Consider the following 19,033-nt stretch of genomic DNA (forward strand, 5'->3'; position numbering starts at 1 on the left):
CGACTATGGAGACCTAAACAGTCAAGATTCCCTATTTCTTCAGTATGGATCATGCAGAGGATGGAGGCCTCTGGCCACCTGAGAAAGGATGGAAAATTCTGGGGTCCAGGGAGATATCTTGGCTTGAGGTGCTTTATGGCACTCTACCTTCTGCTATGAAGGCAGTCTCTCTCCCACCACAATAAAGGATAAAAATAATCAAGTTTCTCCAACAGGGAAGGAAGAACAAAAGACACTGGCTAGAGCAAGTTAATTGGTGAGAAATTCAACTAATTACACATAAATATGGATTAATATGCAAACATTCCTAGGGGAGGGAGATAGCTAAAGGTGATGATTATCTGTTATATTCTGGTATGAATCAATTTAATCAGATAAATTTTCTTATATTTTATGAGATACGTGGAGGAAATTAAAGTTTTTACTTTAGGTGAGTAAAGACAAAAAAGGATCGTGTCTTTAGAAAGCCAGAAGAAAGGAAGATAGTGTTAAAATTCCAGAAGATGGGAAGGGAAGCAGATCTAGGATAGGGAAGGAGGCAGACTGCAGGGCAAAGCACAAAGAGAAATGAGGGACAGATGAGGTGTGAAGAAGGGAAAAATCCAGCCAGAATAAAATGGCTCTACTGCAAATAGAAACCAGGGGACATGTTCAAGAGACATCACAGGGGCAGCTTCATATGGCAAGAAAGGCTGAGTGAAGGTATTTTATGTTTAGGTAAAATTCAGCTCTTCTTTATGACTATCATTCCAGTCAAATTGATTTAGCTACCTCAAACACATCTCACTTTTTCCCCCTTTTGGCTTTTGTTTACACTATTTTCACATGAGAATGCCTTCACCCAAATATTGACATTTACTTCTCAAAATTCTATACCTAAAATTTCATGTGTTCTGTGAATTTTTACCTGATTATGCCAGTCACAATTAGTTTTATTTTAAATTCTACTTAAATTTTTATCAAAGGTTAAAGGGTCAAATAGTACCACAAGGCTTACACAACAAAAAAGCAGCAGTACCCAGTACTCACGGTATCCTTTTAGCTGTTTTGGTTGTTCCCCCTGGTATTTATCTCTGTATGATAAATAATAACTTTACACTACTTTCTCTTGATTCATCAACTTCAGATATTACCTTTAGACATCCTATTATGGATGACTTAACTCTCACAAGTTTTGCTTAAATCAATATTTAGTCTTTACAATTATTATGGCTATGTAAGCAGTGTTCACTGCTGATGTAAGGAATATATTCTAGTTACATTTCTTGTATAAAACTTCTGTTTTTTCTTAAGTTTACAGTTGCTTTGTTTTTAAATTTGCTTTCTTTTCCTTGTACTTATCTCAAATTCTTTTAACTCTGCCTCTCAAGTGAATTTCCAATACACAAACCTATTGGATAATTCATCACTTTTATTTTTTATTTTTCCTGGAGACAGCCTTCCTGGAATCATCTGTCTGTTTCCATCGGGACTGAGTACTCACTAGGCCTACTGAGTGAACTAGCCTTCTGAACCACACTTTATTCATCATATGGGAAGGAACTTCCTTCATTGTGCTTGTAAATGTTGGATTCTTTGTTGCCTGAATGCTATGTCCCTTTTTCTTAGTTAATAACCCTCTAGTGTTGCAGAGACCATTTTCCAGCAACTTACTAAGAATAGGCATATGTCAAAAAATATCTTGGTTGAAAATCATTTCCACCAAGCATTTCAAAGGCATTGTTCCTTGTCTTTTAACTTCCCATGTTGAAATGTCTGATATTATTCTTATACCCAGTCCTTTATATATGATATTTGAAAAAATCTCTAAAAGCTTGTCTTAGTCCATTTGGGTTGCTACAACAAAATACCGTAGTTTGGGTGGCTTATATTAAACAACAGAAATTTATTTCTCACAGTTCTGGAGGCTGGGAAGTCCAAGTCCAATTTGCTAGCAGATTCAGTGTCTGGTAAGGATCTATTTCCTGGTTCATGGATGCCCATCTTCTCACTGTGTCCTCACGTGGCAGAGGGGACAAGGGAGCTCTCTGGGATCTCTTTTATAAGGGCATTAGTCCCATTCATGAGGGCTCCACCCTCATGACATAACCACCTCTCAAAGGCCCTACTTCTAAAGACCATCACACTGGGGATTAGGCTTCACTATATGAATTTTAGGGGGATACATTAGTCCACAGCAAAACTTTTAGGGTCTTCCCTTTATCCCCGGTGTTTTGATATTTCATAATAATGATCCTTCTTGAAGGTAGGGATTTGTTTTTTATTAATAAGCTTTCAGTAGGCTGTTTTAATCTGGAGACTCATGGTCCTCATGTTGGGAAAAAGTTTTTTTGGTATTTTAGTACTCCACCTAATCTAAGAGCATGATTACCACTCTACCATTATGAAAGAAAAAATGCTGCCAATTAAAATGTGTCACACCACTGATTATAACAAACATTCCAATTTTGGAGATATTAAAATGTGGAGAAAAAAACATGTATCTTATGGTATTTCTTTCCTCATTTCTTCCCCTCCATTTCCCTTTTGTCTCTTTCTGGAATTCCTATTAGGTAGATGTTAGACTGCTCCTCTTTCTTTTTCTCTCCTATTTTCTATCTCTTTGTCTTGTTCTATTTTTGGGGGAGGTTTCCTCAATTTTAGCTTCTAAATATTCTACTAAAATGTAAAACATTCCTATCGTATTTTTAATTTTTAACAGTTTGTTCTTTTTCTGATCTTTTTTTTTTTTAAATAGCATCCTACTCTTGTTTTAGGGAATCTATTTAATCTCTTAACACTCAGAGGATATTAATTTACCTTTCATTTTTCCTGCATTGTCTGTTCCTCCAAGATTTTATTCTTTCATGTTGGAAGCCTTCCTCAAATGTCTGGTGATATCTGGCTTTTCACTCATATTTAAGAGTGAGACACTAAGAAGTAGACCAGGGGCCGGCCCCGTGGCTGAGTGGTTAAGTTCACACGCTCTGCTTCGGTGGCCCAGGGTTTCGCCGGTTTGGATCCTAGGTGCGGATATGGCACCGCTCATCAGGCCATGCTGAAGCGGCGTCCCACATAGTACAACCAGAGGCACTCACAACTAGAATATACAACTATGTATTAAGAGGGTTTGGGGAGAAGAAGGAGAAGAAAAAAAAAGAAGATTGGCAACAGTTGTTAGCTCAGGTGCCAATCTTTATTAAAAAAAAAAAAAAAAAGGAAAGAAATAGACCAAATGTTCCAGAGCTTGTTAACTGGTAGGCTTTCTTATAGGTTAACTGGCCAAGTAGTCAGCCTTTACATGAAAGATCTCCCAAATGTCTGTATCTGAAGGTCTCTTATCAGGGACCATTCAACTTCTTCAGAAAAGAAGGTTCCACTCTCCTGTCTGGGGAATATGGTCCTAGTTGGTGGAATGGGTAGGGAAAGGGACCATATCACCATTCTGTAGTAGGCTTGCACTTGATCTTCCTGTTCCCACCCCAGTGCCTCATCCCACTTCCTACTATACCTGGGGTTCCCCAAGTCTGGATCCTCTTTATAAGGATAACTTCCTCTTGTGACAACTCTCTTATCTGCTTTTCATATTTATATATTGTTGCTCAAATTACAGAAGTCTTCTAATTTCAAAGACCACGTTTCTGTTCCTTTTTCTCCTTGTTGTTTTGGGTGATGATTTCCCAGAGAAGAGGACAAAAACAGCTTTATTTTACCATTTTAAAATTGCAAGTTTCCCTTGTATGCTTTTGTGTCTCCAACAACCTAGCAGAGTTCTTGGCATTTAATAGACATTCATTAACCACTTGGTTAACCACTTGGTTAATGAATGATTAGATGTAGCCATAGTCTAAGCAGCTGTAACAAGAAAAGCCCAAAATGCAATGGCTCAAACAAGGTAAGTGTCTATTTTTCTCTCATGGAGCAGTCCATAGGTAAGTGGGTAGGTTAAGGTGAAGAGATGTCGCTAGATCATTAGGCCATCAAAGGACCCAAGTTTCTTCTCTCTTGGTATTCTTCATCCATCCTACGGTCTTGTCACGGTCAAAATTGGCTTATCATCACACTCTGCATTCTGGCCCATGGAAAAGGGGCCAATGAATCTACAACAAAGCCTACCAGTCGACAAGCTCCATACACACAATTATTATCTTGCAGTTTCTATGGACAGGAATCTGGGCCAACAAACACATGAGCTTGGAAGCAGATTCTTCTCTAGTCAAGGTTCAGATGAGACTCTAGCCCTGGTCAACTCCTTGACTGCAATCTGTGGAGACTAAACCAAAGGACCCAGTTAAGCTGTGCCCAGATTCCTGGCCCACAGAAACTATGAGATAATAAATGTAGGTTGTTTTAAGCTACTAAGTTTGGGGCAATTTGTTATGCATCAAATACACAACTAATGCAACATCTCAACTTTCACCATTTAAATTATCAGTAATTGACAAAATGAAAACTTTAAATTGTACGTTAAAGGCAGATACGATTTAAAAGTATAAGGCTAATACATATTTTGACAGTCTTTTGGATTTAACACCATTAAAGACAAATTAAATATTAGGCTTTTATCTTATACTTAAACCTAATTCTTATAATCTGGAATGACCTGCTCAACAGCTTCACCCACACTGCTGGTAACATCTTAGTTCTGTACCTTTTCAACCTATCTCTAGAATGCAGTTTTCTTCCAGATGTAAATGTTACTAATGCTGTGAGTACTCTGAAGGAAAGTATGAACCATATAATACCACAATAGAAAATGCTTTGACTTTAGACTAGAGAGAACAAAAAATCTGAAGGTTTAGGAATTGTTACATAAAGAAAAAAAGATAGCTGGTGGCAGAAAAAAAAATCAATAATAGCACTCACTGATTATTTTCACATTTGCTTAAATGCTAATAAATATATACTATAGACCAATGAAGTAAAATGCCTCAAATGGTTTGGGAGGTGCAGAAATCTAGACCAAATATGAAGGCAGTCTCAGGCATTAGGCCCCATGCTCAGGTCCCTGTGTTAGCCAAAACTTAATTCAGGCACTCATTTAATTAACAAGTAACCCCTAAACCAAACCCTAACCTCTAACCCTAACCTTATTGAACACCTACTGCGTACTGGGTGCTAGACATGAAACAAGGAATAAGTCAGACCTGGTCACTGCCTCATGCAGCTCACAGTTTAGCAGGAAATATAGACAAGCAAATTGGCAGTGGAATCTAGTGTGGTGCTGCCATTTAGGGCATGCAAAGGCTGCTATGGCAGCACAAAGGAAAAACACTTAACTCAGGGTAGAAATGGAAGTGGTAGTTGTATCAGGAAGACGTCTCAGCTGAAGTAATATCAAAATTTGGACCTGAAGGATGATCAGGAATTAACTGAAAGGGGTGGTAAGGGAAAAAAATTCTGGGAGAGGGAATATCACATATGAAGGCCCAGGAGCAAAAGAGAATCTGATACATTCAAGTGACTGGACTTTCAGGAGAGGGTAGAGGTGTGTGGCCGGAGATGACAGAGAGAAGTACACAGGGCCTGGTAGGTCACATTGCGGAGTTTGGACTTTATTTAAAGGAAGCACAGAACTACCGAAGGGTTTTAAGAAGAGTAAAATGATCTCACTATTCCATAACTGACATAATGTTCATGACAATTTGTTTGAGTTCTAAAAAGTTAACTTTCCGAAGATGTTAAAAAGTATATAGAAACATATAATTTTTTATGTACTAGCAATAACCAGATGGAGGACATAGCAGAAAAGAAATCTCACTTACAATATAATAAAAACTATAAAATACTCATGAATTATCTTAATAAGAAATGTACAAAACTATATGTAATAAATCATAAAATTTTGATAAAAGATATAAAAGAATCAGAACAAATGAATGTTCTTGGATGTGAAGATTCAATATTATTAAAATAATGTTCTTCATGTTAATCTGCAAATTTATTGCAATTCTGACAAAAATCCCAAAAAATTTTTCAGGAGTACTTGATAACTCGATTGTAAAGTTCATCTGGAAGATGTGTAAGATTACAATTTTGAAAAGTAAAAAGGTGGGAGGGCTTGCCTTGCCACATACAAAAAAACAAAACCCATATAATAAAAGCACAGTAATTGAAAATGTATGTAAAGTCAAAACATTCAGGGATGTTGTGGGTTGAATTATGTCCTCCAAAAGGTATGTTCAAGTCTAATCTCCGGTACCTGTGAATGTGATCTTATTTGAAAACAGAGTCTTTGCAGATGTAATAATGTTAAGATGAGGTCACACTGGAGTAAGGTGGGCCCTAATTCAGTGACTGGTATCCTCATAAGAAGACGGAAAATTGGACAGAGTCACACAGAGAGAAAGCCATGTGACAATGCAGGCAGGGATTTGTCTACAAGGCAAGAAATGCTAAGGACTGCCAGTGGTCACCAGAAGCTGAAAGAGGCAAGGAAGGATCCTCCCCCCGAGCCTTTGGAGAGAGCATGGTTCTGCTGACACCTTGATTTCGAACATCAAGTCTTCCAGACTGTGACAGAATAAATTTGTTGTTTTAGGCCACCCAGTTTGTGGCACTTCATTAGGGCACCCCTAGAAAACTAATACAAGGAGTATATGGCAATTATATATATGATAAAAGAGGGCTCTCAAATGAGTGGGAATAAGTGAGTTTTATTTATTCAATAAGTAGAGATTAGGACAACAAGCTATCTGCTAGGAAAGATAAGCTAGATTTCTACGTCACAACAGCTATCAAAAGTCCAAGCAGATCACAGATCTAAATACATAAAACAGAACCGTAAAAGCGACAGATGAAAATGTAAGAGGATATTTCTATAACCTTGGTGCAAGGAAGGATTTTCTAACGAAAACATAAAACCCAGAAGCCAGATCTGACCATTTAAAAACGAAAACTTCTGTACATACACAATGAAAGACAACATAATCAATGTTAAAAAAAACCAGGGAGAATATATTTGTAAGATATATTGTAGACATGGAGTTAATATCCACAACATATACAGAGATCACACAGACCACAAGGAGACAAGTAACCCAAAAGAAAATCGGGCAAATACAAAAATACAAAGGCCAATAATGCATGGACACTCAACTTCACTAATAATCAAATGAGATGCAAAATGAAATGAGAAAGTATTATTTATTAAGAGTGACTCAAATTAAAAATAATTTCTGACAATATCCAGTGGTGAATATGGTATGGCCAAATAGGTGCTCTTATACAATGAAATTTTTACAAGCTTTTTGGTTTGGAGGGCAATTTGGCACTGTCTATGGAGATTTAAATCTTCATACCATTTGTTCCAGCACCGTCCTTTTCTAAGACTATACTCTACTGAAACACAAGTTCACAAAAATAAATAGGGGAAAAATTACATTAAGTATAGGACATGCATAAAACAGAATACTCATGCAACCATTTAAAAAGAGGTAGATCCACACGTATCATCATAAAAAGATGTTCAAGACACAGTAAGTGAAAAGAGCAAGTTGCAGAATATATATATTTTGTAGATACCAATAGTAATCGTCTTACGTACAGAACAAAAAGAAGATAATAACTGAGCTGCTAACAATGATTATCTTGCAGAGGAAGACAATTTATTAATTCACTTATGTAATACTTAATGAATGTCTATTATCTGCCAGGCACTGGTCTAGGTGCTGCGAATTCAGGAGTGAACAAAAAAACAAGACAAGGAAATGGTGATGGTATATTTTCTATGTTAAATATCTCTGTAAAGTATGACCTTTATATTTTTGTCTCTAATAAATCTATGGTTAGTTTGATTTTTTAAAAAAATAAGCTTTAAGGTACTGATGAAAAACTTTTAACAATATAAAGCAATTTGTTTTGTCATTCTCTTAAAATCAGTTTCATGAAATGGTTTTTAAAATTGTCACTGGCATATTCAAGAACGCATTTTGGTAAAATCAATGTGAAAGCATCAACAAGTTTCTAATACCGTAAAATCATTACTTTGCTCAGTTTAAAAATAAGAATACTTAAATTTTATGGTATCTGATTTATGTATATCCCTTATGATACGATATTTTACTTACAGTTTGTGGATTAATCTCCTCCTCTCCCATAGGTTCATCCATAATTTGCTGTCCATTCTGTGAAAAGCACAGCAAGTAGAAAGTTACCAAAATAAAACTCACATCAGTTAAAGTTAAATGAAGGCAGACAAAACAAAATCACAGAGGAATATTTTCACCCCTAAAGGGTTCTAATCAAGTAGTACAAAACCACCATGTAAGTATGCAGTTGCCAATTTGCAACAGGTTGTGCTTCAAAAGTGCTTTCAATATGTAAACTGATTATTTGAAACTAAAACATTTGTCCATGGAAATGATATAATAAATGATGATTACCTTTCCAGGTGAGCCCTTCAGTTTAACAGTTAAATGCATTACTAATCGTCTTATTTAAACCTCACCAAACATTGTTTTTAATACTTTCTATGGCAAAACACATTCTAAATTCCAACTCCACTGATAATTAATCAGGGCAACTGATAATTATTTGGGGGAAAAATTAAGCTAGGTCTCTACATCAAAATAGATTCCAGACGGATTAAACATTTAAATGTCAAAAAATAAAATTATACAAGTATTAGAAGAAAATATAGGTGAATAATACTTATGTTACAGGTAAGGAAGGTGGAAATCATAAAGAAAAAAAAGACATTTGAATCCATAAAAGTTCAAAACGTCTTCTGTGAGACACGAAAAAGATAAAAAAACAAATTGATTACAACAAAAGAAAATAAAAGCAACATGACAAAGGGTTGTTATGCTCAATACATAAAGAGCTTTGTTTTACAAACCTGTAAGAAAAAACGATGAACCTCAACAGAAACGAGCAATAAGGGAGAAGAGTTCAGCCTTAGTACTAATCAAAGATACCTTTGCCTTTCAAACTGGTAATGATTTACAGAGAAAATAACACCTAGTGCTAACACAGGTATGGGGAAAAGAGCATCCAGGATATACTGCTGGAGAAAGTGTAAATCAGCACAACCTTTCAGGAGGGCAACCTAAGTCTGTATTAAAAAAAAGACATAAAACTTTGAAATGTCCCATCATTTTGACTTTTTAAAAAAATGGACAAGTGTGCAAAGATATACATACAAAAATGCTCACCATCACTTTTTTCAAAAAGAACTCCAAATTGGAAACCTAAATTCCTAACAATAGAGAACTAGTTAAATATATTATGGTACATCCATATAATGGAATACTATGCAGTCATTAAAAATGATGATAAAGATGTAAATTTATTGACATGAAAAGACAGTCACATGTAATAAGTGAAAAAGCAGTTTACAAAACAATATGGATTATAATGATCCCATTTAAAATAAATATATACATGTTTCAATGTATATATTTGTATGGGAAAAACTCTGGAAGGATATACACCAAAATGTTAACAGTGGCTATCTCTGGGTGGTAAAATTTTAGACGATTTAAATTTTGTTTTTGCTTATTTGAATTTTCTAATGTGTCTACAATGTCTACAATGAATATGTATTATTTGTGTAGTTAAAAACAAAACAAAACAAAACCAGAAGTCAGGAACACATAGTGTCTTCTCTAGTTCCCTCACTGGAAATAGGAGCAAATGCCCCTGACCACTTGTTAATTCAACAAATTTACAAGGATCTAAGCTAACCATCTTTGGAGTATTATCAACTGGGAAATAAAAGGTAGTCCATCCATTGCTCCATATCCCACATGAGGCAGCTGCTCTGAATTTGAACTCCTCTCTCTACTCTCCCCTCCCCTATTCATCCATTCATCCATCCATTTCATTTCATTCATGCTATGTTCTAGGCACCAAACTGGAGAGGAAAGGTTAATAAAACATGGCCAAGGATCTTACAGGTCTACTGACCCATAAAAAGGGCCCCTTTCATTTTCAAACACTCATAGATTATGTTCCTAGGTTAGGGAATACCTATACAATATTACAAAGCACAGAAATGGTGCCAAAATGCAGAAAATGGGGGGGCAGGTATAAAATCTTTATTTTCCTAAGACACTTTCAGAGGCTATGGTATTGCCCACTTCTGTGATAAGGACTCCAATAACTCCAGGATACATCTTTCTCCTAAAAGCCACAACCATTTATTCACCTGAATACCGATCATTTTTATCCAAACATCCCACACAAACCTTTAACTAGCTCTCAAGAACACTGGCTTCGGAGTCAGACACTTAGATTCAAATTTCTGCTCTTACACTAATTATGAAGCCTTGGACAAGTTATTAAACTATCTAGGCTTTAGTTTATTCACATGGAAAGTGGAGATTAAAAAGTCTTATTTCAGAGAGTTGTTGTGAAGACTAAATGAGATAAATGATATAAAACCCTAAGCACAGCGCCTGGCACCTAGTGAACAATCAATGTTAGCTATTTTAATTAAGTCCAAAATTCAATCTCCCGCTCTGTGCCCCACCAATCTGCTACTTCTGCTGTATTTGCTATCTTAGTGAATAGTATCATCATTCATCTAGTAGCCCAAACTAGATTTTCTCATTAATTGTACATAGAGTTCTCTTTCCATAACAGAGATCTGCTCAATGGCTCCCCATTATTTGGCTTTTAGAATCTTTGGTCTAATTTGAGCAATACTTACATCTTCCCTGGAAATATAATTTGAGAACCATCTGCTCCTTGCGATTTTCAGTGTATGCAAAGCAAGAACCACAACTTATAACTTACTTTTAAGGCAAACTGGTACAGAAGAAACAGCACTAAACTTGGAATTGGTAGACCAGGGGTAGGGTCCTAGGTCTGCCACTTATAAGCTTTACGATTTTGGGCAAATCAGACTTTCTCCTAGCCTATTACTCTATCTGTTCAAAAAGGGGATACTTGCCCTGTCTACCCAAAGGGTTATTGTTAGGCTCAAAACTGAGATAACTCGTAAGAAAGCACTTTATAAACTGTAAAGGGTTATACCAATGTAAATTATTAAGGTGAGGTAGCTTCATGAGGACAAAACAATACTCCATAAAGTCCTTTTAATCTTAGAATCAAAAAACGTTTAAGATTGGTAAGGGATCTTGAAAGTCCTCTGTTCTAAATACACATACAATTCTTTCTCTCCCATTCTCACCTATATTTGAATACTATCAGGACAAGATTGTACTACCTCAGCAGGCAGACTACCACACTATCTCAGAAAAAGCACTGGCTACTAAATAAAATTCTTCATTATACAGTAACTTTCTTCAGCCACAAATTTCCTTTAAGAAGATTACTAATACATGATGACTAACTTGCCTGTACTCTATCTGCTAAGTCACTGAAAGTAAATCTACAGCTACGACTGACTACAAACCACCCCAAGTCTGTTCTTCTCTGGATAACTCAAGTTCCTTCAAGCACTCCTTTTAGACAGAGGAGACCATCTCCTTTCCTGAGCATGCATCCAATTCATCTTAAAGAGTGGTATACAGAATTGCATGCAATTAACATTTCACTCTTGATATGACCAATGTGGAGTAAAGGGCATATCACCTCCCTTGTCCTAAATAATAAACTTGTATTAATGCAGTTCACATATGCATTAGTTTTGGAATGGCCACAAAACATTGCTGAGTCATACTAAGTTTTCTGTTGATTAAATCCTTCTCTTCTTTATTTACACTGAAACTAAGCCCTGTATTCTCTCTTTCTATTTGTTGTTATACTTAGTCTCAGGAATAAAGCCATATTTTAAATTTTTGATGCATCTTTTTCCAGTTCTGATCCATTGCTACAGCCTCTATAGATTGGATTCCAAATGTGCCAATCAGCTTCTTCACTATTTTCAGCTTCATGTAATCCATAAATTTTACAATATATTTTCTTTTCTGAACTCCTCACCCAGCTAATTAACAGTAATATACTGACAAAGCAATCTGAGAAAAAAAATTAAGTGAAACATGATCTAAACATATTTTATGCTCTACTTTTTGCAAAAATATCTACTTCCTTTTTGAGTTTAGCAAAGATTTAAAATTTTGAACAACTTAATTTTTAAAGCAGGAAAATATGAAAGCCAATGTTATTCTACATACCAGTGAAGCGTCACAAAAATCTACCCCAAAAAGCACCTTTACTTAGACAAACCTTTTGTATCATTTCATCAAAACAAGGATTCAAATGTTATCTATTAGAAATGAGCATAAAATTACTTCCGAAGCTAAGAAGTTTCCCTTTTGAAAAATGACCCTTGGCTTCACTGGCGATTAGGTTACACTGTAATTTCTATAGTTCCAAAAGTTCAAGGAATAGTACCTATTAAACAAGAAAACTTATTTCTCTAATTTTAAGAAACGAATAGAAAAAACATGTTGTCTGAATCTGGCTAGTACCAGGTTTAAACCCCAGCTCTGTCACTCATTGATGTAGTTACCTGACCTTGGGTAAGTTACTTAACATTTTGAGCCTCAATTTCTTCATTTGTAAGATGCATATAACATCCACCTCACAGGGATGTTATAATTAAAAGGATCTACCAAGGGACAGTACATGCTCAGTAAATGCTACTTCCTGTCCCCTCTTTTGCCTCAATTGTGTAATATTTACATTTCTACAGTTAACTTCTAAAGAAGTAATGCAATGGAGAAGTACAGGAGCATGTTGAGATACCTGTTTCACCACTTACTACAGCCCATTTCCTGCAAAGCAGGGTGGAAGAGATCACTCACATGTGTGGTATATTTTTATACGATGTGGCTAAAGAATTAGTATGGACAAAAAAGGATAGTTTAAAAGTGAGGCAAAAGTATTTATCCTCTCTCATCCCACCATAATGCCTTTCAGCCAAAAACCTGCAGAGCGTGGCAGATTGTACACATGCAAATATTGTGTGAAATACTGGAGAAGGTTAGGAAATGCTAATCATGCTTTACTCTGTTAGTCTGAAATGTGTAAAAGTCAAAAATCAGAATAACGTACAATATAGCTCTCATTTGAACAAATCAGATAAAGGAGACTGTTAGCTTGAGTTTCAGTAGGAATTGTTTTCAAAATTACTTCAAATGTTGTGGTATAAAATTATCAATGAAGATCATCTTCCTGGTTTAAAGAGGATGAACAACTCAAATCAGAGATTCTGAATCTAGGTTTCAGGACTTCTAGAGTATTCTCAAGTATTTTAAGGAAAATTCTGAAATGTTAAACATAAAATATTTTACTAATTATAAGAAAAATTTCATTTTAAGCAACCTTATTAAATAGATTGTTTTGTTGTAATGGCATGTTAAAACAACGCACATTTCCAGGCTGCTGTTTGATACCTCCAAAGAAAATGTAAAATAAGTTAAAAAAAAATGCTTTGAGTCCAGCAGGAGATCATCATGTACAAGTACACTATGACTAAAAAAATGAACTGTGACTGATAAAATGCTACCTTGAACTTAGTAGGACATATCATCTACTGACATCCTTCTACCTAGAAATGAAATGTACATATGAACATTGGGAGAGAAAGAACTCCTCACAGAGAACAACAGCTGAAATAACAGAAAGGGAGGGAAAAAAAGAAAGGGTCCAGAGCCCTAGTGTATTAATTTGGAGACCCAGGTTGTAGGAATAAGCAAGGATCACACTTGTTTTTTTTTTACCACCCTCAAGTTTCCACAAGTATATCTGCCTTCCAAACTCCCTGGTATCAGCAGTGGTTTTCCTGCCTAAAGCGGATGCAATAGGAGTTCCACGAAGGTGCTGAGGATGAGGCATTAGAAACCTCTCTCAAACTTCAGTTGAGATACCAACAAATTGTTCAGAATCCAAAGAATCTTCTATGCAATTACATTGAAACAATAACAAGCATTTTATATTCTTAATAAGGAATGTATATAATCCTTACCAATGTGACAGGATTAAGAATCAGCTCCTCATTTATCCTAAGGAAATATCAGAGATGTGCATAAAGACTTATGTACAGTGATATTCATCATACTCATTATACTGAAAAATAGAAAACAATCTAAATGACCAACAGGGGACTGGTTAAAGAAATCATAATACATCTATTCATATGTAGGAATACTATGCAATGGTTAAAATCAGGGCCTCAAAGAAAAATTAATGATGCAAAAATATGCTTGCAATATATTAAATTAAAAAGGATACAAAACTACATAGTATGACCCCAAGTTTGTACCCCCCTCCCAACATGTGTGCATGTAACTGGCAAAACATATATAAAATCTTATCAGTAGTTACCTGGGTCATAGGATTTTCTTCTTTGTACTGTATTTTCAAAATTATATGCATTTATTATATATTATTTTTAAAAAGAGAAAAAACAGTGTAATTAGAAAAATCCACTTATTTCTAGTTAAGGAGCCCTTATGCCTGCTTTGCTATTGCTCTAGCAACTAAAGCCCTGCTAGTACTCAAGACTGTTCTATTTTCTAGACTAAGGTAGGAATGACCTCTGGTTATATCTACTCTTTTAAGTTTTAGAGGACCCTTTCAGTAGCTTTTTTTTTCCTTTCTGGTCCTGTGGTTGTGGCCTCAGAAAAGAGGTACGTTTTAGGCCTCATGTTTTTTGGAGTGTACCCCTAAGGGGAATTCTGCTTATGAAACAGAGTATGTTGAGATAAGAATAAAGAAACGAAAACACAGTAGCCAAAATTAAATCTGCATTGTGAAAAGCAAGTATTAGAACTGACACTGCAGAAAACAGAATCCATGCCACAAAGGACAAACTTGAGTAAATGAAAAAAAATGAAAGAAAAGATTAAAAAATTATGGAGGACAGACGTAGAAATAATCTATGAATAACAGATGTTCCTAAAAAAAATAAAAATAGAGCAGTTTAATCAATCAAAAGTATAAGAATACTTTCCAGTTCTGAAAAAAAATACCTGAGACTGGAGACTGAGAAGGTTCAACAGAGATCATCAACACCAAGACATGTCCTGGCAAATGTTTTAAATTTCAAGGATAAAGATATAATCCTACAAGCATACAAGCAGAAAAAAATAGGTTATTTTCAAAGGAACTAAAATCAGATTGATGTCAGATTTCTCCTCTGTAACAATAAAATGCCAGAAGACAATGAAGCAATGACTTACGGAGAGTTGAAAGGGAAAAGTTATGATCTAAGAATTGTATACCTTGTCCTAGTTTTTCATATACAAAGGTCACAGGAAATTATTCTTAGATCTGCAAAGTCTCATAAAATTTCACCATCCTGGTAGTATCTTTTTTCATAAACTGTTCAAACATATGTCCTAGACCATTGAAAAAGAATCAAAATAAGAACGCAAGAACATTAAGGTAGGAAAGAACTGGTGAAGTATACCGACACCAACCTAATATCTACAAATAACTGAATAAAATAATTAACCCCCCTAATTGAGAAAGGGTCAATAATGAAGAATAAATGATATAAGTACATAAATAATATAAAACTTTAGAAAGTTAAAGGTAAGATTTGTAACCTCAGGCTAAATTAATGGACTCAAAATAAAAGAGGTAGTGAAAGAAAGGAGAAAAAAAGATTCTAAATTTTCTGTCTTTCCTAAAAGGATATTTAAAAACCACTATTTTCAGCAATTAGCTAATAAATATAAATTTTGGAATGTTTTGAAAAACCATACAATAACCAAGAATTTTATTTATTTATTGCAGCCCAAATCACCAGAGGAGATAACTGGCAAAGACTGGGAATAGGTATCACACTCAACCCTAAGAACATGAGGTAGGTATAATTACCCCTATTTTACAGATGAGGAAACCAAGGTTCAGCAAAGTTAATTAGTGAATGGCGGAAGCAGGATTCAAGCCCAGGCCTTTCCAGCTCCATAATTCTTTCTTCAGTATTTCATAACCTCCTCAAACAAAACAATCCATATGGGAAAAGGGAAAAAACCCATAAGGAAAGAATAAAAAACTTAAAATAAGATGACAGAAATCATTCCAAAAGTAATAATGTAAGAAGTATAAAGTTTAAAGCGTCTAATTAAAACCAAATGTCTTACTGGATAGTCAATGTTATTACAGAATTACTGACATTTTTATGAGTGATGATGGTATAGCAGTTACGTGTTTCAAAAAGTCTTTATCATTTAAGAAATATAAATGCAAATATTTATGTCTGAATTGATGTATGTAGCATTAGTTTCAAAATAATCCACTGGAACCAGGAAAGGGAAGACAGAGTACGTGTGTGTGTGTGTGTGGGGGGTGGGCAGAGGGGAGTACAGATGCAACAAGATTGGCCATGATTTGATCATGCTTGAGGTTGGGTTATGGGAATATGGTGGTTCACTATGCTATTCTCTCCACTCTGGTATGTGTTTGAAATGCTTGATTATAAAAACTTCAAGTGTCTTGGGTCATTATTTTTAAAAAGGCTGAAAACACCACACAATTATTTACTGCTTTAAAGAGAAACCCAAACAGAACAGATAAGTATAGAAAAGCATAAAGAAAAAGAAAGCAAGTGTTTGTAATATTAAGGCCAAAAATAAAATGTGAGGCAAAAACCTTAGGCCGATTAAAAAGGTCATTTGATTTGGACTAAAAATATAATTAGTACTTACTACATAGAGTAATAATAATTGCTATCATTTACTGAGCAATTACCACGCACCAGGCAAGTGCTAAGTACTATAGATTATCTTTGATGCTTCTAACAACTCTGTGAGGCATTATCACTAATTTACAAACGAGGAAATTAAGCCAAGATGGGTACACCAGTCTTCTGAAGCACTGTATCCTCAGCTCCTAGCAAAAACGCCTGGCACATAGTAGGTGCTCAATAAATATTTGTTGAATAAATGAAAAAGTCTAATAGTCTGCATAAGGCTAATAAGCAGAGACTAAATTCAACTCCAAATTTGATTCTAAAACTCCTACTCTTAATCACATTTAAATCTTTTAATAGTGATAAGAGTAATAGAAAGATGTTTATTTCTTTCTGTGTATGTTTCTCTATTTTTCAGACTTTCTACAATTAACGTGTTATTTTTGCAAACAAGTCATTAAAAATAATAAATGCAAAATAGTATTGAACATTTAATCACAGATTGACCTAACCACAAAACGCAAAAGGAGATGCTTTTGGGGACTATAAAATGAAATAAACAGAAACAAAATGGAAGGGGAAATTTTAGCACTAACATCAACTAGTATAATGAACAAAATAAGGATAAAGCATTTCAAGTAATTTATACTCAAATAGGTAGATATTGAATTTTATAATATAAAAAGAATATGGGCTCTTTTCAAGTGTCTATGAAAAGTTATAAAGTTGACCATGTTCTAGGCCATAAAGTAAATCCAAAAATTCTTAAAAGCAGGAATCATATAAATCATAGTTTTTGATTACAATAAAAAAACCGAGTAAGGAACTATATTAAAGCACTCATTCAGAAATTAATATTCTTCTAAATAACCACTGGCTCAAGGAAATAAATAATAAAAGCCATCATTTCCATTGCTATGTGTTTGTCATTGTTTTTATCTTCTACTTATGAGTGAGATCATACAGTATTTGACTTTCTCCCTCTGACTAATTTCACTCAGCGGAATACCATAGGGGAAGTGGAGGGAGGGCAAAAGGGGTGATTAGGCTCACAGGTGAGGGGATGGTCTATAATTAGTTTTTGGGTGGTGAACATGATGTAATCTACACAGAATTTGAAATATATTATGACGTACTTCCGAAAGCTATATAATGTTATAATCCAATGTTACTACAATTAAAAAAAAATTTAAAAAAATTTTTTTAAAGCCATCATTTATGCAATGCTTATTTTGTTCAAAGTACAGTGTTAGCCATGTTACAGATATTCTCTCATTTAATCCCAACTAATCATTAATAAACCATGAGGTACATTATTATGTATAGTAGAGAAGGAAAAAAGTTGAGAGTTAAGAACTTGTCCAAGATCACAGAGCTATTAAGTTTGCAGATAAGGTAAATGAATGCAAGTCTGAATCCAAAGCTCATATTGCAACACAGTAATACTGTCATCTTACTGCTAGAATTCATGTATAGGCATCTAGCTACACTAATTTTTCCTTATTTACAAAACAAAATTTTGTAATAAAAAGTGGAGAAAACTAGAGTTCTTCCTCAACACAACATGTTCTGAAAGTGTCCATTTGTTAAATAAACTATTCTAAGAAGGTAATGGTTCATTTTTATAACATGTCATTGATCAGATATAATATTTCAAATTGTATAATCTCCTAAGAGATTCCTTTGAATATATTCATATTCTCAATAGGGCAATTAAAAGAGAAAGAAACTATAAAGTTAGATAGAGACTATAAAGTAAACATGATTTGCCACTAAATTTATTTATAAAAAGCAAATGTGACCTTAGAAAAGTCACTATTTTCTAGTACTTATCTGCAATCCGTAAGAGTTTGATGGAACCTTGGCCAACATGGATTTGAAAGTCTGCCAATAACTGTGGGTAAGCCTGTAAGCCTCTCTGAGTTGTGGTTTCTTCATGCATAAAATATGTGGATATCTAAGAGCTCTTCAGCTTGAAAATGTTATAATCCTGTGACTTTAAGGAGTAAAGTTAAATTTAAGATTTTGTGGGGTTTTTACACCTGAGGAAATTACTGATTCTGTATTTAAAGCTGGTTTTAATGTTATTTCTAATTCCTTCTTTCTCTCCTGCATCCAAAATACAGTTTTATCTATATCCTTCAGTTGTGCCTTTGTACCCAAGTGTAAACAAAGATCATGCCAAAGAATGGACTGTACAAATGTCGTCACCTGAAAAAGAAGTACTAATTTTAAAAATACATAAAACATTGTTTTTCAGGGGGCTGGCCCCATGGCGTAGTGGTTAAGTTCGGTGTGCTCCGCTTCAGCAGCCCAGGTTTGTGGGTTCGGACCCTGGCCATGGACCTACAGCACTCGTCAGCCATGCCGTGGAAACAACCCAAATACAAAATAGAGGAAGACTGGCACAGATGTTAGCTCATGGCAAATCTTCCTCAAGCAAAGAAGAGAGGAGGATTGGCAATGGATGTTAGCTCAGGGCAAATCTTCCTCAGCAACAAA

At 34.9% G+C, this 19,033-nt stretch overlaps 1 protein-coding gene across 17 annotated transcripts in view; it reads right to left on the reverse strand.

The window, feature by feature from the left end:
* Nucleotides 1-19,033, reverse strand: part of RPS6KA3 (ribosomal protein S6 kinase A3) — a 112,069-nt gene that overhangs the window by 70,704 nt on the left and 22,332 nt on the right. For 4 of the 17 annotated variants that reach the window (XM_070256757.1, XM_023633594.2, XM_070256759.1 and 1 more), the window contains exons 2-4: nucleotides 14,865-14,957; nucleotides 13,859-13,959; nucleotides 8,049-8,105 (exon numbers count right to left, since the gene is read on the reverse strand). In XM_070256757.1, the coding sequence (XP_070112858.1) occupies nucleotides 8,049-8,090 (42 nt within the window). In that variant the 5' untranslated portion in view covers nucleotides 8,091-8,105; nucleotides 13,859-13,959; nucleotides 14,865-14,957. Of the gene's footprint in view, nucleotides 1-2,799; nucleotides 3,080-8,048; nucleotides 8,106-13,858; nucleotides 13,960-14,864; nucleotides 14,958-19,033 lie in introns of all 17 variants that reach the window. The other 13 variants (XM_070256755.1, XM_023633595.2, XM_070256756.1 and 10 more) reach the window with 7 other exon arrangements.

Source organism: Equus caballus, chromosome X, assembly GCF_041296265.1.
Source record: "Equus caballus isolate H_3958 breed thoroughbred chromosome X, TB-T2T, whole genome shotgun sequence".
Classification (NCBI taxonomy): Eukaryota; Metazoa; Chordata; class Mammalia; order Perissodactyla; family Equidae; genus Equus; species Equus caballus.